Source organism: Colossoma macropomum, unplaced genomic scaffold (genome assembly GCF_904425465.1).
Source record: "Colossoma macropomum unplaced genomic scaffold, Colossoma_macropomum, whole genome shotgun sequence".
NCBI classification, from domain to species: Eukaryota; Metazoa; Chordata; class Actinopteri; order Characiformes; family Serrasalmidae; genus Colossoma; species Colossoma macropomum.
Window position 1 is genome coordinate 17,076,271 of NW_023494800.1, and position 25,259 is coordinate 17,101,529.

At 39.0% G+C, this 25,259-nt stretch overlaps 1 protein-coding gene across 1 annotated transcript in view; it reads left to right on the forward strand.

Annotated features, from left to right (window-relative positions):
• The first annotated feature begins 3,342 nt into the window (after positions 1-3,342).
• Positions 3,343-25,259, forward strand: part of jam3b (junctional adhesion molecule 3b) — a 36,501-nt gene continuing 14,584 nt past the window's right edge. The window contains exon 1 of the mRNA XM_036588654.1: positions 3,343-3,443. Coding sequence (XP_036444547.1) covers positions 3,359-3,443 — 85 coding nt within the window. The 5' untranslated portion in view covers positions 3,343-3,358. The remainder of the gene's footprint in view (positions 3,444-25,259) is intronic.

The following is a 25,259-nucleotide window of genomic DNA, read 5'->3' on the forward strand; positions in this document are numbered from 1 at the left end:
GCATTGAATTCAATCAATAAAATCAGCATATATAACTTTGATATAGCAACATGAAATGCGATTGAAATCCTACATTTTTCTTATATGTTATCCCCCCCCGATGTCCACTTATGAAGCTCATACTGTTTTATGAAAACATTCATAATTCATTTTTACATGACTATTTTCTAACCTTTCTTTATCCATCAGAATTAAAATGGCTGTTACTGTGTTTATAAGGCTAATATATGTGATTGACCTCTGCTCTGATTGGCTGCCCTGTATTGTGCCTCATTTAAAAAGCAGTTCAATGTAAATGGGCAGAGCTAAACCGCTGAATTTGCAGACATGTGTAAATGTGTTGAGTTTTGTGACATCACAAAAACAACAAATTCAGAACAAGCTGGTTTTCAGCTTATTTATTATATGGACCCTTCAGTGTTTCCAGTTTCAATAAACTCCAACCATTTATTATTTTTTAGAGTTATCTTTTTTTCTAGAACAGTTTGTATGAATGTTCAAATGATAAAAAATGTCAGTTTTCTACGATGCTGTATCTTTGTTTTAGTTAGTGCACTATTATTTGTCAGTTATGGTGAGGTCCACAGGAATGTCTGGATCATACACAAGGAAAGAACGCTCCCCTCCCAACTGTAAATCCCTCCTTGTCACATATCTGCGGTTCTTTGATTCATTGAAGAATGCTTTGTATTCGAAACATGTTTTCCCTTCTCTAAAACACAAGGCTCACTTCCAGCTCAAAGGAGCAGCAAAGGAGGTGATACAGTTGTCTGGACATCAAAGCATATGTTGCCCAGCTCAGTGAAAGAGCATCATACGTCCCAAGTTTAGTAACATGAACTTAATCCTCAAATCCTGATCTGGTGAGAGAACAACACACAAGAATGCAATGCACTAAGAATACTGCAGACGAAAGTGGATGGTTCTCAGTGTTCAGTATTGATAAACTCTCTATGTTGAGAACCAGACCACCTTCACATCACAAGTTTATACTTTGAAGTTACTCTACAGTCAAAAAATTATTCTTTACCTGAACTTTACTGGACTATGGAAAGAATTTCCACACAGTTATATGGCTTTCTTTCAAAATAAAGCAATTCTGTTGATCCAACACAATTTACTAAAACTGGCTAAACTTAAGTTCATTGATTTACTTGTGCTGATTTAACTTATGTTCGTTCAACTTATCTTACTAGCATTGGTTTAAAAGTGGTCACTGTAGAGCACAGCTGGTTTAGAATCACACGTAACAATAAAGAATACAGCAACATACTCTTACAACCACCGATAGCTGGCTAAGCAATGAACTAAAATATAGAAAGTAAAACAAAGGGAAAGACACACACAATATGCAAACAGATCCACAAAATTAGAGCCAATAAAATCTTGTCTTTTGTGCCAATCTCTCAAGTGCCTATTAGCAACAGACTAATATTCAACTCAGTGATTCCATTTGAATAAATGAAATCATCAAAAACATTCTCCTAACTCAAAATAGTTACATCTCACATTAAGTGCAACAGACTTCATTTGTGATACCAGACATACATCCAATACAATATGGAAAAAAAATTCATTCTCTTTTATTTGACTTTATTGACTTGGCTGATTTAATCCTTTGCATAATATTGTTCTTTCAATCCTAATACGTTAAGTACATTTTTAAATGGTTCAGTTCAATTAATATCAACTTGATTTGTTTTTGTAACATGTACATATTTAGTTTCATATTTAGTCAGTTTTGTACAAGAGCCAGTTCTGTATTTTCCCATTAAAAAGCAGTGAATTTTGCTATAACTATCTGAGTGGACATAATAAGCTTAATCAGAATACATGTATTACTTTCAGTAACCTTATTTTCATCATCACATGGGTCACATGAACCTGATTATGAAAATCATGTGATTTCCATAGGGGTGGGACATGCGTATAGTCTCCACTTTTCATCACTGATGTCCAGTGAGAGCCCAGTGGCTGCAAGTTCTCCTCCTACTATTGCATCCCTCTCTTTTTCATTCATACAGCTTGTGGATTCTTGTTAGAGTGGAAGCTCTCGAGGGGAACTGTAGCTTTCCACTTTGCTGTTGATTTTGTTTGCTGCTTGTTGATTTCTCTCATAAGACTCCCATGGGCATTGTCATGTGTAATCCTAATTACTAAAATTATTGCCAATTCCAGAATCTGACTCCTTTTCACAAGCATGCACGTCAGACTAAAGATTACATTTGTGATTTCAGTTGTTTCTGTTTAAAATTTGCAGTCAGCAGTGTATTTTCTATGCCAATGATACTTCAGACTGTTGAGCTTCAGTGATAACCAAATTCACCAGTAGCTGGAAATAGTTTTTATCAAGAAAGTCATCAATGGAACTTGCCAGATAAAAGCTATATTAGAATAGACTACAGTCTAGAGTCATAGCAACACTGCACAAGCAGCTGAGCTTCAGGCTGAACTAATACATGGTCTGAAGAGTCAAACTAGTGTCAACAGCATTAAAAAATACATGGCATTAATAATTTAGTGTGTTATCTTGAATAGCACTAATGTAAATGTCTTGGTTTTTGTGACATCACAAAAATAATAAATTCAAAATGGATTGTTTTTTCATACATCAACCACAAGGGCTGGGGAAGCAATGACATGTTTAAACTTTAACAATATTTCCATCAAACTCGCAGGGGCTCTTCAACATGTTGCCGTACACCGTGTGAACAGGTCTCACTGAGAAACAGTTTCGTTCTCAATGGGATTTTACACCTTGATTTTATCAATGAATAAATCGAGCAAACAAGAAAAAAAAAAAAAAAAAAACCCATAATCCACCCAAGCAAGCAATTAAACAAATCAAAAAGGGTTACGCAGACTAACGGAGCTATTCCCGAACCACTAATGTAGCTATAGGTATATATTGACGAAATGTAAACGACTGAATATTCAAGCAGAAATAGATGTTGGTTTACTGAGTACAACATTTGTATCCCTTTAAAAATCAGAACAATATTTTTAAAAATAAATAGCTGCCTAGAGATCTCAACAGGAGGGTGTGTGTGTGCGTTTGTGTGTGTGTGTATATGTGTCCTGCATAAGCTGATGCTCTATCTCTCTCTCTCTGAAGATGTATATTCTCTCTCTCTCTTTCTCTTTGTAGGCGTATACACTCTCTCTCTGTAGGTGTATTCTCTCTCTCTTTCTCTGTAGATGTATATTCTCTTTCTCTCTCTCTCTCTCTCTCTCTCTTTCTCTTTGTAGGCGTATACACTCTCTGTAGGTGTATTCTCTCTCTCTCTCTCTCTCTCTCTCTCTCTCTCTCTCTCTCTCTCTCTCTCTCTCTCTCTCTCTCTCTCTCCCTACTGTGCGCATGTACCGCTACACTCAACGCTACATCCCCTCCAAGATGGCGTTAACACGGCTGCCTTGCGTGCTGGCTCTCCTCACCGTTCACTGTGAGTAAAAGATGTCTGCGTAAATGCCTTTTCTCTTCGTGAAAGGAAGCGGGGGAGATGATGGGAAGTTTGTTTCGTTCTCTTAACCGAATTTTCACTCCGGTATCCCGTCACATAAAAGTAGCGACATGTCTGAGGGAAGTGGCTGCCTGTTAAGCCAACTAAACTATTCAGTTAGCCTGCTAGCGTGCGCTTCTCAGAGATGCGAACTTTTATTCACTGGAGTCAATTGAAGTATCTCAGCGTAAAGTTGTTTGATGTGTACGCGCTTTTAAGGCGCTCAGTTTGGTGTAACTTCTGTTCAGTTGGTTGGAGCTGGAGTGATTCGCATCGTTGGCCGGACACGCATCCCTGTCTGTCTGGCTTTGCTCGTCTACCCACAGAAATAAATCCCCTCGAGCTTGTCTTTTGTGCAGTGATCCGGCCATTTATCCGCTTTTTAGATGATGTGTAGCAACATAATGACCGCTATCTGAAACACAGCTCTGTTTAACACGGTGTTTGGGAAGGACACTACTTCTTTTGGGGGAATTTTAATCGATCCAGATTTGGTCTGGAACAGTCTCCATCTATCGCCTGTGCTTAGGAAAAGTTTTGAAATGATGGCCAAACAAGCAGACTAACAGTTACGTGTTGTGATACTCGGAATTAATGTAGTTTAAATGTAGGACCCCCATTCCGGGAACCGAAGAGAGGAGACGATGAAAGTTGTTCGTGGAATTGCTGATGCGGAATAACGATTTTCCACGCGTTATTTTCCCCACCCGTATTCCGAGAGGCACCCCATCCTACACTACGATTGGCTAGTAGTTAAGATTGTCGGCGGACTGCTTGAGCGTAAGAACTAACAACCAATCACAGCGCAGGTGGTGGGATACTGCTGACCAATCACGACACAGCACTGAAGGATTTATCTGGATACGGGTGGGAAAAACAACTGCGCGTTGTTTGCCATGTAGACTGTGCGCGTGAGGAGCCGTTAGGCGTGAACTGAATGCTCTGATTTGTTTTTTTAAACCTCACCCGTGTCATGACTTTAACCGTTAACTCTGCGCGGCAGCTCCGCTTTATATCTAATGTTTTAATCTAAACTGAATCTTTACTTACAGCATCTTGAAACAGTTGAAGACCATCAGCTCAGATTTTCTTGCCTAATTAAATTAAGCAACAGCCAGATTGTTGCCCAAGTGGTTTTTAGCTGATTTAGCCAAGAGATTCTCATCTGTGGGTGGAATAATTCGCCCTGTTTTACGGCTTTTGCTTAGAACAGTGGGCTCTCTAAAGGTGGATATGTTAACTTATAGGTCAATTGAAATAGAATTGTAGCATCCTTTATCCAATTTGATATGAAGTATAGCTTGCTGAGTTGTTTCATTATGTATTTATTTATTTGCTTTATTGTTTTGTTTGCTTGCTTACTGTTTATCTGTTTTGTTTGTTTTGAGGTCCTCGGTGTAGGAAGAGGTATGAACAATAGGAGGTTTGGAAGTGCGGGGGCAGGAGGAAGTGACCGCTGTCTCTGTGTGCATTGGCTTTGGTCAATCAGGGTGTGAATTAGATTGGCTGCTCCTACAACGAATGTGTGTCTGATATAATGCCAGGCATTTTTCAACGTGTCTGCATAATTTAATGGTTGAGATGTAAACAGTCATTCAGAGCGGTTTGATGTGAAGTGGTTTATTGAAGAGAAATTTACCGTCTCTGGTTTTTCATACACTGCTGGGGATGGGGACCAACAGTTGTGATCTCTACAAAGCAAATGTAGCCATACCAGTGAGTCTATACAATTTTAGATGTAATGTAGAGACTACTGTGAACAGTTCTGTCTCAGGAAGTTGTTCTAGAACGGCACATTTCACATCAAACTACTCTGAACAATTTTTTTTTATGTCTTAACAATTTAATTATGCAGAAATATTTTTAAAAATCAGGGAATTACCTTTTGAGCACCATCTGCACTCTCTCTTTATCTTTCTCGTTCTCTCTTACCATCACTCTTTCGCTCTCACTCTCGCTGTTACTACTGATTACTTGAAAACATTTTTGCTCCTCAAGGATTCTGAGTCCATTGTGTGTTTTGCACAGTGTGAAAAGAAGGCTGTTTATGTTTTCCCTTGGGCAAAAAAAATGCCTGTCCTTGAAACACAGTAATTCTAAAGGTTCATGCTTGTTGATAGACTTTTTTTTTTAATATTTTTATTTTCAAGGTGATGGTCACAAAGCCTCTGAGACAGTGACATTTGTCTCAAGTCAGACCATCATGGAAAGCAAATAAAAGGGCTGAGGTTCTAAGCGCTTTGATACTGCTTGTAAGTTTGAAAGCTGTGTCTCTAGGAAGAGCAGCAGTGCTCTGGAAGTTATCTGCCGTCTCGTGCCAGATTCTAGCAATATGAGGAAATGCAGGAACTGAACAGTGCACACAATGGAACTGTTTTAGCTTAGTGTAAACAGTGAGATTTCCTAGCACAGTCTTAGCTGAAACACCTGTGCAAGTGGAAAACTTCCATTTTAGGCCTAAAGCTACTGCAGTATATGAGCATGGCTAACAATAAAACTGCTGATGTTGCTTGGTGTTTACTGAAATCACAACCTACATGCCCCCACCAGCGACACATAAGATATGTAACTGTATATCAGTCTAGTGTAATTATATATCAGTCTAGTAAGAAAACAAAGGTTTGTTTGGAAAAAGAGAAAGTGCCAAAAGTGTTTCCCCCTAAAGCCATAGCGTGTCAGCTGCTTTCTCTCCCTCCCTCAGTTTCGGAGCAAATGTTCTTCAGGACTCTGTGAAAAGCATACAGGTCCTCCTGGAATACTCAAATGACTACACGTTTTAGTAAGTCGCAAAAAGTAAATGGACGACAGCCTTGAGAACTCTCTCTTCACATTGCTGTCTGTGAGAATCTCCTAAGGCCATTTTGGGTGAGACCGTTAGGTGCGTTTAAAGGCCCTGTCAGAGGATGGTACAGTTATAGAAGAGTCTCCAGTCTGAATTTAGATATAGTACAAAAAGACAAGATACTCCAAAACAGATAGGTATAAGAAAATCACCATGGGACGTATACAAAGGTAAAGGCAAAAGTGCTTCCATATTCAACATTTTTGCCCCTTATGGCAGTGCAGAAAAATACAGAAGCAAAAAATACCCTCCAAAATAACTTGTTGTAAAAGTAATAAATCAATATAAATAGTCTAAAACAGTAATAGGGATACACCCATGTGGGAATATTGAGCCAATACCATATTCTATATTTTTCTTGTACATATCTGCTGCTGTCAATGCTTTGAAGAATTTTGGGACTAAATCTACCTGGTTTTGCATCACAGAGAAATGTAAGTTATGTTTAGAGGGTTATAAATACAGTAGACAGAATGAAATGGAGATATTTTAGGGTAGTAGCCCAGTGTCACCTAAACTTTCTGCTCTTCTAGAACGAAATAAGTTGGTCATCAAATATTAGTATAAAATATATCAGTCAAATCTAAGCCAACATCAGTATGATTCTGTTGTCGTCATCTCTAAAATGTAATAAATTAGTGTGAGTGAATGTCACTGTGAACCTAATAAAAAGCTTTGCACATGGCTTCATCCTCTAAACTTGACTTGGCAAGATGAATGTACCAATCCAAATAGCCGGAGCATCAGCCTGCCTATAATTGAGAAGTGGAAGTGAGTTTGACTCTAGATTTAAATGGGTGTTGCCTGTGCTGACTGCATTAATCTCTTTGGTAATTATTTAATGGGTCCATTGAACTGGTGAGTGTTAGTGTTATTTTCTGCATTTGAGATCATATTAGTAGTTTTTATTGGGATTAAGTTCAAATGTTTTGTAGATTGTGGAATGTGCCCCCATTTATATATAAACTATCCTTAAATATCACTCACTGAGGCCAAAAAAAATTGCCCCTTAACGAAAAACATATTTCCTCCCCTGGAGAAAACGCTTATCCCACCGTCTCTTCGGTGTAGAGGAATATCTCTGACGTGGGGCACCAGGGTAATCCACATGGGTACCACCACAGTCAGTGTGTGATGAAACATGCTGAGTCTTTGAGCAACAGGAGAATTGCGCGTCTGGTGGCCCAACCAGAGAGTAATGGCCAGAAACAGCTGAGCGCCTGTGGGTTGAAGTGGCTGGAGGACGCCACTCACATGGAGGTCACAGAAATATCCAAGGCAGCTCACCACGCCGCAGACTGTCAGCTTTGGGAACAAATGTGGAATGCTCTCCCACAGTAGATCACAGAACAAATGGAAGCCTTCAAATATGCACTTGATCAAAAACGCTGCATTGCGTGCATTAACAGGGCTTTCTGTGTGCTATTGAAAGATAAGATGATATCCCTTTTATATTTATATATATATATATTTTTATATATATATATATATATATATATATATATGAAGTGTGACCATAGCTGTCAGATCAAAACCCCTATTTTTTGTGTGCTTTACTTCTACACTTCATTTTCATTTTTTAATAAGTTTGTTTTGGCGCAAGCTTACCTTTACATTGTGTGAACACTCAATGACAAGTGGGCCAATAGAAATGGTCTAAAATTACTCTGAAAAAAAAATCTTGTATTTCTTAAAAAACATAATGTTTTTCCTTCTTCTGAAAAGTTGCTATTTTAGAGATAGAACGTTTAGTTCAGACAGATTAACTGGGTGCATTTGGAAATGTGCACTGTGGGAGGTATTTACCATGCTGTAATCTGTGTGTACTTTGTAATAAACATATGAAAGAATCATGCAAAAAATGTTTTCCTCATGAAGCCATCCTGCTTATTAAGAGGAAATCTGTGTATACTTGGTGGTAAAGACATGAAAGTTGTTTCTGTGATCCAGCTTTTATTATTTTTTTCTTCTTGGTAAGCAGTGACAGATGCTGGAGGGAAAGCTTAGAACATACACATTCACCCTGTAGGAATGGCAAGCATGTGCATTCCCCAAATGTCAGTAAGATTTCCATCTGTAAAGATGGGCATTAATCAAAATAGTGCCTTAGTGCTGCTCTGAAAATACTAATGCATCTTCAAAGCAAGATTAGGTCAGGCCTCACCCTTAGAAAAACAAGGCTTTTTTGTTTGATTCTTTCTTTCCTGCTTGTTCCTACTCATCATCTGCTATTTCTTCTTTTCTCGCTTTGGTTTCCCTCCCTCACATCTTGCCTTCTTGCATAGTAAACGTTGATTATTTGATCTTTTTCAACAGGAAGTTCTTTCAGCGGTGCATAATTTCATTGCTGTCCAATAATCGCTGTAAATTGGAACTGATACAATCTTATCTCAACAGTCATGTTGATAACCTTCTGTATTTACATATGATATGATTGTTCCACATTTACTCTCACCGTCCTCCAAGTTAAGGACAATGTTTGGGTGATTTCCTGCTGGTGATCTTTATCTGGTCTCATGCTCCCGCTGGGAGAAAGTGCCAGTGCAGCATTCCTCTCAGTGTCTGCGTGGTTTTGCCAGCTGCTAGTCACACAGCACACTACATCAATAGCTCTATGGTCACCGGCATCAATCAAACAGCAGGATACTGGCGGTTTCATACAGCGTTTTTTAATTACAGTCCAGCCTGGGGTACAGTGGAATTGTCTTGTTCATACAGTGTTTATTTAGAGATGAGTCTTATGTTGTTTTCCAGTTTCTTTGTTTCATGCACTGAATCATAGTCAGATGAATGCGCTGGATTCAATCCTTATTTACAATCTAGTCAGAAAGGCAATTATTGTTTCTAAAAATAGATGTGGCAGATCGTCTGTCTGGCTCTGCAATCAAACTGCTGCCCTTGCTGGGTTTCTGCTTTCTGCTAATAAGCTTTGAGATGCAATTTGAAATTGTAGTAATAGTCTGAATAGGTTATGCATGGTAGCATCTCAAAATAGAAATATCAGAACGTGTAAGTGGTTTTTAAACTAATCTCTCCTAATGTATTGTGAAGATTGGGAACATATTGCGCTGAGATCTTCCGCCCCTTCACTGTGATTGTACAGAGAGCCCGATGGCTTGCTAATATCAATGTCGTCATTGCTGCCTTTTTCCTCCCTGAAGAGGCATCTGGCATTTTCAGGCCTCGTGTTGTATGTCCTCCCCAACATGCCTGTCACCAGTACACAAAATGACAGTGAAAAGCAGACTCCCGCCCATGCCTGGGCGACGATGATTTTGGTCCCTCACAGCAGATACGAAGTTCTAAAGTGAAGTATCTGTAGGTGAGATGACACCAGGCTGGTGAAAAGAGAATATAAAAAGATAAAAATCACATTATTTTGTTGTCTCTTGCAGCAGTTTGAAGTAGAGACGGAAGTGATTAACCGTTAATCAACAAAAAAAATTTTATTGACCAGCATCAGTTTTTAAAAAAAACAAAATCAGTTTTAGTTTATTTGCTTTCCAGTAAACAATTTGTATTTGAATAGCTGAGTTTATTATCCACATTGAGTAATGTTTTTAAACTGTACTCATGATGGTGTAATATGTAATTGGTTCCACTACGTAGGCCTACAAACTTTGGCGACTGCTTATAGACAGAACGATAGCACAGAGCTAAAGCTAGCTCATAAGCATGTACATTTATGTGTGTATGAAGTATTTTACAATGGCACGGCCAATTAGATTTCAGAGCTGGATCTATCCATTTTAGAACTGGTATTTTCATGGTTCGCGTTCTTAAATTTAGGCTTGTCTATACAATTAATTGCTAAATAATGACTGTTGGTTAAATTCAAAAGAATTTGCTAAAAGTTGCATCCCTATTTTGAAGGCACTGGGCTCTGAGGTATTTTCAAACATCGGGAAAGAGAGAGTTCTAAATCCTTCACTAGTCAGCAGTGACTGAAAGAGACATTGTGAAACATTCTCAGAAAACCTCAACCAGGAATTTCACCAGAACTGTGAAGTCATCTCACACCATCTCTATGATTTATCAGCTTGGAACTCACTGTCAAATTATGCTTCTTTATTTTTACGACTCCTGATTTCCAAAGAGCGAAACAGGCCAACAGTCAAGTGGCATGTTTATTTTCTAATTCACAAAGCTCACTTTCCATTAAGGTCAGAAAGAAGAATGTTATTGAGGTCAGATGAGCATCAGCTTCTAATGAATTCTAGCTCCGGAGGGCCTGTGTTTTAAAGGGAGTGATGAGTTTAAAGTACCTCACTGAAAATAGTGCCTTTTTCACCTTTAAGCTGTTGTGATTGGACCTCCTCTTTCACCAGGAGATAAGCAATTGATAAGTAAACAGAAATAGAGCAACCCAGAAAGCCTTATTTTCCTCCTCAGCGCAATCAGTAACTCTTCCCTGGGTTGAAATCCACCATTAGCACCAGATTTACTGCTTGAATGTAGCCGACTGGTCAGATTGCAGTGGCAGATTGAAACCGGACCATCTGGCGGGCCTGTGTTAAAGCTAATGCTGAGTGGTTTTCACACTTACTTGTAAGGAGGATTGTGCATTTTGGTCTTTGGACAGCTTGAGTAGTCGTCTGATGACTTGAGTGCTTTTTTTGTGTTCTCTAAAATCTTTCCCTCTTCAATTAAACTTGGGAGCAATTAGTCATGGCCTAACATTCTAGCTGTTAGCTGTTGTTAAGATTGCCACTCCTAAAGCTGTTTGTATGACTCTTTGTGGTGTCTTTGCTTTCATTAGTGTTTAAAGGTGGAGTTACGGTGCAGTGCTGTGATATTAAAGATTTGCACTGCCTAACATGTACTATTGTACTTTGACCAATTTAATCAAAGTCTTTCACTCATCACTTTCTAAAATTTGATGATAGAGCTTCCACTCTGTACAGTGATTGGCTGATGTCCATGCAGTTTATACGTTTCTGCCCCTAACTCATCATCAAACACAAACCACTGGAACATGAAAAGGCTATATTTCTAGATGATGTCATTTCTGTTCTTTGGTATACAGGATGTGATTAACAAAGCAGTAATTACTTGAAGAATTTGTAATATTAAAACAAAAGTTTTAAATAAGTGTTTGGTCACTATTTGTTGCTGTTACCATTTCATGATCACCAACTGCTGTCAGGTACTCGGCCCATTTCCGCTTGAAAGTAGGGCTAGGTGATATCGAAAAAGATATTCATGGTATTTCCTGAATGTATCATAGTTTTAGACAATATGTAAGTTTGCATTAATAATAAAAAAAAAGCTAGACAGAAACTACATAAGAAAGAAAACTAAAAACAAACTTTTTGTCAGTGCCACTATTTTATAGGCCTTCTATCATGAACATAATGCTTGTTATGTGTCAAATATATCACTACAATATTGCTAAAACTGTGTCATGTGCTAGTATCACAGTATATCAGTATAAATGATATATTGCCCAACACTATTTGAGAAGAAAATGAGGAGGTTTTGTTAACACTGCCCTGCAAGCCCAAATCATGTTACAGTTAGTTTGCTGAGGAGCACAGTTTTAATGCAACATTATTGTATTTTTAATGGTTATTAATTTTTTTATTTTAATTTTTTTCCTCTTCGTTGTTAAGTCTTGTTCTCTGATTCGGACTAATGCACAGTTTAGTTGCAAATATAAAACAAGCCCATAAATGCTACAGGAATACTATGGAAAGCTGAAGTGAAACATTCAACTGCAGAAGAGGATTGATGCCTCTTCACTCTGTTAAAATGTACCCTTCTGTAAGGATGCGGCCAGGGTTCACTTGGTGCCATGTGTCAGACATGGCTCAGCTTTGTAACCGTATGCGCGCAGTCCTGCTGCTAATCGTGTGGCTGCTTGGACTTGGTAAATGAGTGCTTTAAATGTTTGTCAGAATGCCAGACATTGGTGGAGAGCCTTGTGGTGGGCCTGAAATGTTTATCCCTATAAAATGTGGGATCTTTAACTGATAAAATTATCTTTTTTGACAGTTGGTAAAATGTGTATTGATCTGTATGAGATGGTGTATTTTTAAAAACATTGAGAAATATTTTCAGAATCATATGGTGGTGGGTGCACAATGTCTTTGGTCAGTGTGTGTGTGTGTGTGTGTGTGTGTACATGTTTTCGCAGATGTCACTTTACTGATTTCCCCCCTACACAGTGGGTTAAGTATGTTTACGTAACGAACGTTATCAGGCTTTACAAATGTAGCTTTAAAAGGAGTTATCCAGATTGACAGTATGAAATGTTTCCTGTAGGAAATGACCCACAAAGACATGCTCTTTAAGAACGTTTCACCAGACTCAGGAAATGTGCACTGATTTCACGTATGCACCAGGCCAGAGCATGTAACATATCATTACCGCTGTGAGTAATGTGCAGCCTTACTACCCAGTGTAAACAGATACAACAAACAAGAGTTAGTAAACAAGACTAAAGCAATGAGCAAACATAGAAGAAGAGGGGGCAGATTATTATGTTATATTAGGTTATTACACTGGAGTTAATAAAGCAACAACAATGTATTTGTATTCAGGATTGTATCTGTACAAACAAGCATGACTTAAACTTTGAAAACACTCTGGCAAGTCTAGATGTATAAATCAGTGTAAGTACTATTAGACTTTATGTATGTATTCAACAAATGTTTAGAGAGAGTATAGAAAGTCTTTCAATTAATGTACAATGAACAAATAACTACAATTTCAGAAGAAAAGTACTGTCACTGGGTACCCATCTTGTTACTGGAGTCTTTAGTACCTTTTAGCTGGAGAACATAATTGTACCGAAATGCATTGCAATTTGAAAATTTGTGGAAGTTGTATTGAGTCCACACACCCATGTTATTGGTCTGTTTTAAAATGGTGGGTTATGAAATGGTACAAATATGTACTTTTTGCCTCAGAATATTTATTCAAGGTACACTTGGACCTCAAAAACATTGTTGTACTTTTGAGGGTACGTTTACATTGTTTGTATATTAATAAAGGAAAAATTTACCTGCACAGTACGTTTTTTTGTTACATTGTAACTACTACAAAAGTAGTAGTAGGTTCTGTGCTTAACCTATTAGTAGTAGTGGCAGTACTAGTAGTAGTAGTAGTAGTAGTGTAGTAGTAGTATTTTCGTACATGTACCAGCTAAGTGCTTAACAATTAAATGGTAAGCTTATAAGAAAAGCACACAGTTAAAAAAAGTAGTATAATAAAGTAAAATGAAGTCAAAGAACAGAAAATTGGAAAAAAAAATGATTAAATTAGTGCACATTATGATTGTTAATAAAGGCAAGATTAAAATGCTATATTTTCAAATGTCTGTATTTTTCACACAAATAATTGCGAATAACAATTCAATTTCCTGTATTTCTTCATTTTCCGCAGCTAATAAGTACACGCTTAAAAGTGGCCAAAATGGCTGTTTAGTTATTTTGCTTTTTAGCTGTTGATACTTAGTAGCTCCCAACTGACGTCAGACACAGCTGGAGCTCAATAAACAACCGTTAGTCATTGCTGCCTTATAAAGGTGTTATAGCACCAGTCAAAAGTTTAAACTTCTGTTTTATTCATACAATCTCACCCAGTGTAGTTTGCAGTTGTGATTAGGTGATTTTGTAATAAATGCGACAAAGCTATCCAAATGGATCTTTACGCATTTCACAGTTTAGAAGCATAATAACAGAAAGAGGCTTTCTCTGTTATTTAAAGAGAGTATTTGCTGAAGGCTAGAATCTGTAGATCTTGGATCACATGTTGGAACATACAGACATTCAGTGATGTACACAGGTTCTAGGCCATTTAGAGCTTTAAAAACAAGTAAAATAACTTTAAAATGTATGTAGCCAGTGCAGTTCTATCAAAAGGGAGTAATACATTTTATCTTTCTTATGAGAGAGAGAAGCCTCTCTGAAAAAAACCCAGACAAGCTTTGAAAGTCAGTTGAAAAAATGATCACTCTCCTGGAAGTGTCTTGTCATGCAGCACAAATGTAAGATTTGCCACATTCCCAGTGTTAGGTGTTACAGACTACAAAGGTGAGGTTTTGCCCTTGGCATGGCACCTTAGACATGTGACTTGCAGTCTGCTCTTGTTGCTGTGTGGACTTTACAATAAAGAGAACACAGATGTGTGGCTTTTGAAATATTAACAGCATAAAACACTGGAGAGAGAATAGAACTGACAAATAATTTATTGCAAAAATAAAGAAGAATGGGAGGCTACATGCACACAATGCCTTTTAGCTACATCTCTAAGAGGTTTGAGCTCACTTGGGCATTGATATTTGTCCATTTGAAACAAAAGTGCCCCTCCCTCCCTAAAGTGCCCCCCCGCAAACTGCACTGGTTTGAACTAGAACAGTGATCTAATAGTTTTTGCATATTCATAGCGTCTTCACTTAGAATTTGTTTTTGAGTACATGGACCCTTCAAACTGCCCTGTACACTCTGCACAACAAATTCTGTTGTGAAGTCGTTCATGCGAAACTGACCAACCATGCAGCTTTATTTCATATCAGCAACACTCAGGATCATCCCCCATGCAGGCAATAGCCCATAGTTGGAGGGAGAATATTCTCACTAGTCAAAGGCTCTCGGCGCACTGGGAATGACAAGCCTGTAATGCCAAGCTTGCGTCAAGCTAGGCCCCAGATGTGAGGAAAAGGTGCTTTACTCTATGTAGGTTAAATCAGTGAAGCCCACACAAATTGGCTCTATGTGCCGGATGCCAGAGCTGGGCATGTTTTGGTGGTCGTGTAAGCAAAGAGACATCATTTGGCTGGCACTTATCATGGGTGGAGTAAATTACTATGTGCCGCTGCATAGATTCTGTCTAAAATTGGACTGAATTGGTAGTAATGGGCTAGCCAATGACCAGGATGTTCCTAGCCATCAAGGGAATACTCTTCCCCTCTGTAGACCTACTGACTTCCTTTTCTGGTTAGTTTACATTATGTTATCCTAGGGCATCAAAGGCTTAGAATATACCAGATACAGCATCAGGAAATAATGTAATTATATTAACACTTGTGTAGGAGGCCTTCAAATTTGGTAAGCTTTTGAACAGACCACATGCAGCATAGCTCTACAGTTTCGTAATGTGCAGAAATCTAATTGGTGGAACAGTTCTAAAGCTTCTATTGTTGTAACTTAAATATTAGTGATGTTTATTCTCACACCGTTGGACACTGATGAGGGTTTCTTCTACACAAGATCTTTTGCTCCTCAGTGGATGGTGTGCCAACATGTTCCTATCTGGATCTATTTAACGTCAGCTTGAGCTGGTAGCGAAAAAGCAGTGGCAGAGCCCGTCAAGGTGTCTCTGCTTTCTCGATCACGTTCTTTACAGTGTGTCGTATAAAGCGCTCATGTTAAGGTACTAGTGTTTTTTAACAGTGTAGTATAGTATAATACAGTGTAAGATAATAAACATATACAGCTGTTAAAACAAAATCAGTTAAAATGTTTTACTGAATTGTTAGCCTTCATATTTTTTCTTTCCATGCATAATGATTTCAGTATTTCATTACTTATCTTTTTTATATTGTTTTTTTTTTTCTGGCTGAATCATGACTACAACCTAAATCACTGCTGTCTCCTGGACTTCAGGGACATGCACACATGCAATATTGAAATGTCACAGTAAATCACTTAGAAATTTCATAGATTTTTCAGCATGTTTGATGTCGCCTCTGTTGTCAATAGCATTTTCCCCATGACATGATTTCAACTGGCAGGGTGGATGTTTCCAGAGTAGGAAAACAGTTAAGGCCACTGTCTGAGAGTCCGTCCTGCATCTGAGGAAGAAAACCCCCCCCCCAAAAAAAAACAGAAGCGCTTTACAAATCTCTGATTGTGATTTTAAAAAACACCTGAGCCATGGAAGTATCTGCAGACATGAAGATGAGATTTTAATGAACGTGTTACGAACAACTGCAGAAGGCCATTAGTGTAACTAAAGTATATTGGTCTGTCAGGCACCATAAGCTCATGTGGTCTCCTGCTGACGTTGCATCACAGTACCAGTCTGCTTCCTCCCCCGGCCTTCTGGAATGTCCACATTTGTTTTAGATGCCCGCAGGATGGATGGCATCAAGCTCTTAGCATTTTAGCCGACTGAGGGAGCGCAAAGCATTTCCCATACGAGCGGGGATCCTCCAACAGCAGGTGATGGAAGGGTTCCTGTGGGGGAGGTCTGTGGTAGCACAGGACTCAGATGGTTCCTCTTCCCCCGACGCCCACATCTCTCCCACCTGTTCCACAGTGACATTCCCTCTTAGGCTTTTCAGACAGCTTATGCTAACTATTTGAGGCTGGAGTCTGCCTTTGAGAACATGTTGTGTTTCCGCCCATCTCATGGCTTTTATACTCCCTGGTTTTGTTTTAGACGAAGTTGGAGAAATGTTGGTTAGAAAATCTATAAAAGTAAAATTTATCATCTTGATGAATTTGAATCAAACTAATTATGGCATATTAAATTCTTAGTTTCTTACAGTGAGAAGCAGCCTGGTGGACACTCCCATTTATATGCAATTTTTGCCACCTGATGTTTAGTCTCTTTCAGTTTTTTGAAGTCACTGGTTGTCTTTACAATAATAAGACTTTTTTTTTAAAGAAAAGAAGAAAGAAATGAATAATTCAAATAATCTAGGAATGGAAAGATTTTCTTGATAGTAACAGTTGATCAAAGCAAAAAATATGTGAGCCATATTTTGCTGCATGCGCTGAAAGGAAGCATTTTCAATTTGCCAGTTTTTTGCAATATCTGACACCAAGCCAGTGTTACTTGCAACGTGGCTTGTCAAAGTAGCAAAGTAAACATCATTTTAACTTAAAAATCATTAATACATCACTTGTGAGTACATCACTGAACCATTTGCAGTGAGTGTCAGAAGCTAGCAGAACTAGTGAAGATGGCAATAACCTACTAAACTGTGGAGACAAGTGGATTCTTCTCATCTAACGTGTCTGCTGAAATACTCGAGGAAAACTGGGAAACGGACAATGTTATTTGAAGCAGTGCTTTTGCGGTCCCATACATGTGCAGCAAAAGCACTGCTTCAAATGTCTTGAAGAAGATGAAGAACAGACTGCCTTGCCAGAAAGCCGAGATGTTTAATGTCCAGAGGGGATCACATCCCTTTGCCAAACACCACAGAAGAATATGGGTCCAAGCCATCAAAAGAGCGGATTGGGGTTCCGATGGTCCCAAAGGCAGTGAGTCTGTGCAGCGCCCACTTCATATTTGAATGTAGTGTGTTTTTTGATAGTAATAGCCCATCACCACATCTGAACTGTAGTTTTAATACTGGTAGCATTTTCTGACATGGTGATTTAGACAAGGCTGAAGTCAGCTTCCTACTCGCAAGCTTCTTGTTTGAGTTTTCTTAGTTTAAATTAAACTAAATAATATTGGTTTAATGTAGGTCATAGCCTAAATAACTGGCCAACTAAATTGTTAGTGACACTAACAGTACCACCATGCTCCTGATATTGCAAACAAGGAGAGTATAGACGGGCCCAACAAACAGCGAAACCAGGCATGTTGGGTGAAATTCATAGGACATATCAATAAGCTAAAAAGTTTTTTTTGTGATTTAGATAGCTGCTATTCTCAAAATATTTAGTGAATAGCAAACTTGGTGGGGCGTTCAAAGAGACCTGTTGACCAGCTGGTACTGATAGTCAACTATTGTTAGCTAATGTTTTCCATAATGCTTTATTAATATACAAATGAAAGGCAAACTGAACAGATTCAACCCAGAAATGGCATCTTATTATTGCGTCAACAAGAATTTACAAACATCAAAATCAATGTTGGTTGCAACAGCTGACTGATCTTGTGACTGGCTACCTTACCAAAGCGGTTTTGCCCCCTTGCTGCGCTTGCGCTCAGTAATGTTTGTAAACAGGAAACTCATCAATTGTCTACTTATGAGTTTAACTTCTTGCTAATTTTATCTGAAAATACAGTTGAAACGGTTGAAGTTGTATAATATTTGGCCATTAAGCTGTAAGACTCTTGTGCTTCACATGAGTTTGCTGCAGTGTTTTGGTTGTTAAACCAGTTTAAACCATGTTTAGTGTTTTTGCCAAAGAATTTAAGTGTTGTGGCATCCTGTGCCTGCCCCTCATCTAAATCGGCATCAGCCAATCGTGCTAAAGACAATCTGCAATCAGTATCTGCCTCATAAAACGCTGATCGGTCTATCTTTAGAATAATCTTACAGCGACAGCCCTAGAGTAAAGCAATGTCCTTGTAAATGAACATCCCCCCATCTGTTTGCTGTTTACAATTACATTAACTAGGTAATGACCTGACAAGGTATTTTTATCACTGATGCTGACACTGATAATCTGTAAACAGTGAAAGTTGCGACAGTTTTCGTAAGCTGATCTTGCCCAGTAATGATAGCTCACTCTGGGGAAAGCAGGAGGGAAGCAGGCCACTGTATTTGGTCAGTGACCTTTAACCTGTAACGTCTGTCGAAACACTGAATCACCTGTTGTACATTGTGTCTCAGCTCTAATAACCACAAGCTTTGACTCATCCTTGGCTCATCTGCGGCTCAGTGGGGACCAGTGAATCAGCTTGACCTCAGAATAACAGAATTAATGTTCATGCAAATACGTCAATAATACTGTCACAGAAATGGTGGGGGGTGTTGGCTTTCAGCAGGAGTACACATTTTTATACACGTACAACTCAAAGCTTTGATTTATTCAAAGCTCTAGTCCGGCACTTGCACGTCATTCTACCCACTTTTTATGTGGGTTGGTGAAAAACTAACCCAAATGCTATACGTTTCTGTGTTTTCAAAACAAATGTATTGCATAACCAGTAATCGTTTACAGCAGATTAAATGGGGCTGGTAGTTCTCGCACTAATACATTACTCCTCCTGAAATACAGCACAGCGTATAGAGGAGCTGTATTTTATTGCGTTACTATAGAGCCTGGGGTAAACAGCCTGTATGTGTGTCATTTGCAAATGAAAAGAAGGCCACAAAATTGTAGGCCTGTTTTCCTCTGTAGGAAGCAGTTGAATAGAAAAAGATGGGGGCTACAAATGCATATACATTTTTCGCTTGTGCATGTTATAACATAGGTGAACTTTTCCTGTAATTGAAATAGATTTTAACATCATCTTCTTAATTAATCTTTATTGTATAAACAAAGTGATAAAACATGATAAATTAAGTATACGTTTTCCATTACTAAGACAGATAAAGTTGCCCATTAGCCAACAAAGAATTTAATTAACACATGGTATGCACAAGTATGGTGCGTTCTGTGGTACATTTATACCAAGCCTGACGTCTTGAACAGCTTTACTCTAGAACAGGCACAGCACATTCAACTGGTGTAACTGCTAAGGAGAGTTTCAGGACACAAGATAGCTTTTGTTCGAACTTGCAAACAAAAGGCAATTAATGAGAGCTGCTATGGGGGGCCAGTGCTGCACAAAAGACAATGAGAGCTGAGGGATTTGTGCCTGGCCTGCTGTTTTGGGGCTGACGGTGTCTCAGTGAGCATGCTGAATGCAACAGCCCAGCCTATTATGCAGAGTTTATGAGCTTCCTGCTGCTGGCTCAGTTACTGGCTACTGAGTACCACTGTGTTGCTCAAGTGTTTGAACTTACTGCTCTTCTTTTATTATTTGAATTCAGTATTCTTTCACTAAAACTGTGCTTCTAAAGTATATGAAGGTGTACATATCCTGAGAAATACTATTTGTGTGTCCCAACCTGTACCATATTTGAAAAGTAGTGTTCCTAAGCACATTAATTCAGTAATGTCACTTGCAGTGGACCTTCCTCAGGGAACTCTTTTCACCCACTGGATTCTGGGGCATCCCTTTTAAGCAGGAAGTGGAGGGGATTATGGCTACATCCCTACTAAATCAACAAGTTTCCCCCAAGCGTGTGGTGCTGTTATTCAGCTGTCAGACGAGTCTTACCTCACCGGTCTGCTATACAATCCATACTACCAACAATGGAAACTTTCTGCCAGTGCTGGGATTTTAGGTCTGCAGTCAAAGAGAGCGTTGCTGATCAATCACTGAACAATAAAAAGGTTGTAGATCAGTGTTACTGGGTTAGCAGTAATAGATCACCATACCGTTGAGCATTTTTCCTGATTTAATCTGCCACATTCATCTAATAAAGAGTTTGGTAAATGCCTGGTAACCTGAATAAGTTGTGTTAGAGCAGGACAATAATACTGTGCTTTGCTAGAGTTTTCCAGGTTTGAACGGAAAGGACAGTGGCTAATAAAGGGGAATTCCACTGACAAAATATCTGCGACATTGAATTGTTAAGATGTAAATAGTGGTTTTCTGTGAAATGTACTGTTCTAAAGAAACTTATTTAGTCGGAAACATTCACAGCAAACATTTTTAACATCTGAACCATTTAATTCCTCTAAAAACTACAGAAAGTTTTTACACGAAATGGTCACACATACGCTGCCTGATGTCTGAGACATTGTTTTGTGATAGGTTTGAGATTGTAAGGTTTTGGCCTTATCGATATTAAATATACTCAGATACATGTGGGTTCACAGATTTGTTTTGGACAATAAATAAAATGACTATATTTTAGTTATAGACATTGTGACCCCTGGTTTCTATCACCTCCGACATTACACATCACATCAGACCACTCTGAATGGCTTTGGGCGCATCAGTGATTGAAAAAAAATTGGTGGAATTCCCCTTTATTATCTGTAGAATGAGTTGAACATGGCATGAGGCAAAGATGGAGATACTGATACTGATATTGAAACCTTAAAACTGATCATTTTTCTTCAGAAGTTACTAAGCTTTAAAATGAGCTATTTTTAATTGTAGCACTTCACTTAAATTGAGCATCTAAAAGTAGGCTTACATTTTTTTAAAACTGCTCATTACCCCACAGGAAGTGAGCTAAAATGTGTGTATACATCTGTGAAGGAGATGCAGGATATGACGCACTTCATTTCCTCCACCCTGTTTAAGGAATTTAATCAGTACCTTTGTGTATTATCATGACACATTAAGAAGAACATTTTTGCCCGGAGCTGTGCTGTGATGTCAGTGCATTAACCCCTCGTGAGTTTTTGCAGACTCTAATCTGTACTGGAAAGAGGTCATCAAAAACCCACAAACAGCCCTACTGTTTCGTGCTGCTGAGTAGTGTAATCAATAACCAAAAAAAGAAAGTATTTATCTGTAAAGCACAGGCATTTACTTTCCACAGCACTTGGAAAAGGCTCTGGTGCAAATTGCATTCCTAATTAGGATTAAGGAAGAGGTCAGTCTGCTTGGACGAGAATGTGAGGCATTTGCAGTGAGCACGGCTGATGCCATCTGTGCTGAGAGCAGAGAGCGGCTAATTCTGGCAACGGGAGCAGCGCGATTTACAGATTTCTGTGGCGGCAGCTTCGTGGTGAATACTGGATTCTGCGCTTGGCCAAAAACAATGTGCTGCGCTGAATTAGGCCCAGTGTCTCTGGTAGAGAACAGCACATTTATTTCCATAGATTAAATATTGTGGTGCCTCAGAGCATTTGAAATCTCTACCCGGTGCGTTTCTTTGACAAGTAGCTCTGTCACTGTCGTCCCCAGGCAGGGAGGTTGGAAAATGAGCCATAATTTGATCTTATTAAGGGGGATGGTTCGTGCTCCCAGCTGCCTGCAAATGGCATGGTAAGAGATGTACTGCTCTGACTTACCTACAAATGCAACCAATTAGTAGGCTGTGCAGTCTCTGCCTGCCATTGAGAGTTGCTATAAATAGCAGAGGCTTCCTGAACGCTAACCTGTTCTCACCTCTCCTGAAGAATAACTCACAGGCCTGCTGCCTCCAATTGTCCACCATATCATCACTAATTCACTCTGACATTGGATTCAATTAGAGTATTGACACTGAAGCTGCCTATTTACCCTTTTATTTTGCTTAGGGCTTGTATAATTTCTGAATAGCATTCCCCCCTGTTGCGTTTCTAGCAGTAATATCTCTCCCAATCAAAAGAAAACAGACTAACAGGAAACATCTTAAATTCTTTCTGTGGTCAAAACTAAATGAAATATGACCCTCTCATTTATATTGTATTATCTGGTCTAGATTTCAAAATCATTTAACTTTTTTTTTGTTTTTTTTTCTGGTATGCTTGACCTAACAAGGCTCAAAAGTTGCCTGTGTATTTTGGTACTATGGTTTGCATAGTGCTCAAGGTCTAGTTCTATGTAGCAGTGTTTTTTTCCCCCACTTGCCTTCACCACTGCAAACATCTTTCCAGTATGAATAATAAATAAATGTCATGATTACTTTTCATATCAAACTAAACAAAACTTTGAATAACGGTAGCAGATTTTCACTGAAAAATCACTCAGTACTTTGCTACACTGAAAAATGATGCACTGAATTAATTGCTTTGATTAAAATTTGTGTAAAAGTGTGTAATCTCCACAGAAAATACCACATCACTGCAAGTATGTTTTCAGTTTAGTTACTTTTAGCAATAATTATGCTGATGTAACATTTTATTCTTGTGAGAAATTATGTACCTATTTATGCAAAATACATTCGGTGTATCACTTTATACAAAGCTGTACTATATTTAAGTAAATTAATGTAGGTTTACAGTTTTTGTTTACTGCTACTCTTTCTTATGACTGACACAGTGCTGGAGTTGTTTTAACTTTGCTGTTAAAATCTTAGAATGGTTCATTTACAGTAGTCATCAAACTAGGCCTGTGCCAAACCAAGTTTTTTTATTTCATTGCAAATCATAGCAAGACTAGTATTTCTACGTGTGAGCAGAAGTTTATCATACATCAGTGGTCTCCAGCCCTGGTCTCGGGGAGCTACCATCCTGCATAGTTTAGTACCAACCTGTATCCAATAAGCTGCCCTGCCCCCTACTTAACTTTCTAATACATCTGATCCAGCCAATATGAGACATGGAAAGAGGTTGATTAACTGGGGCAGGTGTGATAAATTGTGGTTGGAGCCAGGCTGTGCAGGAAGGTAGCTCTCCAGGACCAGGGTTGGAGACCACTGGTCTACATTAATACCACATTTATTGTACCTAGCATAGATAAGATTGTTCTGAAAACATGGCTGTACTGGTAAAAGCCATCTGTATGTTATGGTGTACATTTTTGAACACCTTCACACCACAGCATAGGCAAAATGGCTTCAGAGAAGAAGACTAAGCCAAGAAGTCCAAGCTAAGAGGTCAGAAATTCCCAGACAGTAAAATTTGTTTGACATTAGCATTCCTTTCTTTCCTACTACATTAATTATATATTAATTTTGTAGGCAAATTCAACATTACCTCAATGGCACAATGGCAACTTCTACTGAACTTCACTATTATTGTGCCATTTAACTTCAACTCATATGCTATCACCGTGTTTGCTCCCACGACCACTTCAGTGTCGGAGACCATCGCAAAATGACCAGACATAAGGAACTGCAAAGGAAAAAGCACCCCACCCCCCAACCTGGTTTGACTGTTTACTGCGGTTGTTTTCCACACAGTTAGTTGAGTAAGAGGACTCTGTTACCGGCACAGGCCTATATCAAACGCTGTTGTGGATTAATTTAGCATTCATATACTGCCACTGTCTAAAACTGTGTCACAAAACAAAGGTTCTGTATTCATCAGAGTGAACGTGATAACAATGTGAGACCAAACAAGTGGTCTATTTTTTGCTGGTAAATAGAGCAGTCTTATCAAGCCAGGGTCAGTTCATGTCAGCTGCATGTGGAATGCGGGAGTAATAGCCTACTTAATTCAGTACTTTTCAAATTTATGTTTAATTTCCTGTTTCATAGTTTTATGTTGTTTCTTGTGCGTCAATCAAGAAACGTTGTTCTCGGATTTTGTCTTGGCTGCTATTAACCCCTTAACCTGCAGCCTTGTCATTCAGTTATTAATCTTAAGCCTTTTATTCAGAAATCTTCAGGCTTTTTATACAGGAATGTAAATTATACAGTATCTACTATGAAGCTGTGGAAATGTGGACCTTTGCAGTTCAAGAGGTTAAATCACAGCTGAAGGGTCAGCTTGTTGCTGTACAGCAGGCCGGTTAGTGTGCAAGTGGACATGAGGTGTGGTTTGAGACTCGCTCGCTCTCTTGGCCCATTCCTGCGAGCTCAAGTTGACTGGAGGCGGAACCGGGCCTGCTGCGGACTGTAACACTGACACAAAGTGACATGTTCCCAGGCATTCTGTGACACCGCCGGCCCCCTCTCATTGGCCCGGATCGAGCTTAGTCTTTGACCTGGATAGATCAGAGGCCTCCTATCGAAGCCACTCTTCTAGGGCTCGCCTTTTACGTTTTTGCGAATGCAGGCGGCACGAATGCAGCAGGAGAGCCTCTAGCTAATAGTGAGCTGCGTCATAGAAATGCCCGATTTAGACGCGATGCAAATGAGCATTGCTGCACGTGGCTGTCTTCACCAACTGATTAACCCTTGTTAACTCAGCCTGTGAAGTAATGCTCACACACAGTTTATGTCCCTCTCAGCGGAGGCCTGTGTTGTATTTGAAGGGAGTTGCACTTAAAAGAGAATGCCACCTTGTCCTCCACTCTCCCTTTGAAGTGAAGCTTAGTGACATTTGCTCAGCAGCTGAAGGAATATCTGAGGTATTTTCTTTGTGGAGATTGCCTTATCTTGGTGGAGTGCAGCTATTTTTAGTCAATCTGGAATGAGAAAACGACAAAGCCAACTCATCCACTTCCAAACTTTGGTTTTGTTATCCCTGTCCGTGTAGGCTTTAAAAATATAACAAGTATATTTCCTTTTATTGCCTTTGTTTCATTACGGTGGAATTAGTAGCACAGTGGGAATGGTTTGCTGAATGGTGGTGCAGTTTTTCTCATCAGCTAAATGAAAACCAGTCGACGTGTAAAAGGATTACTAC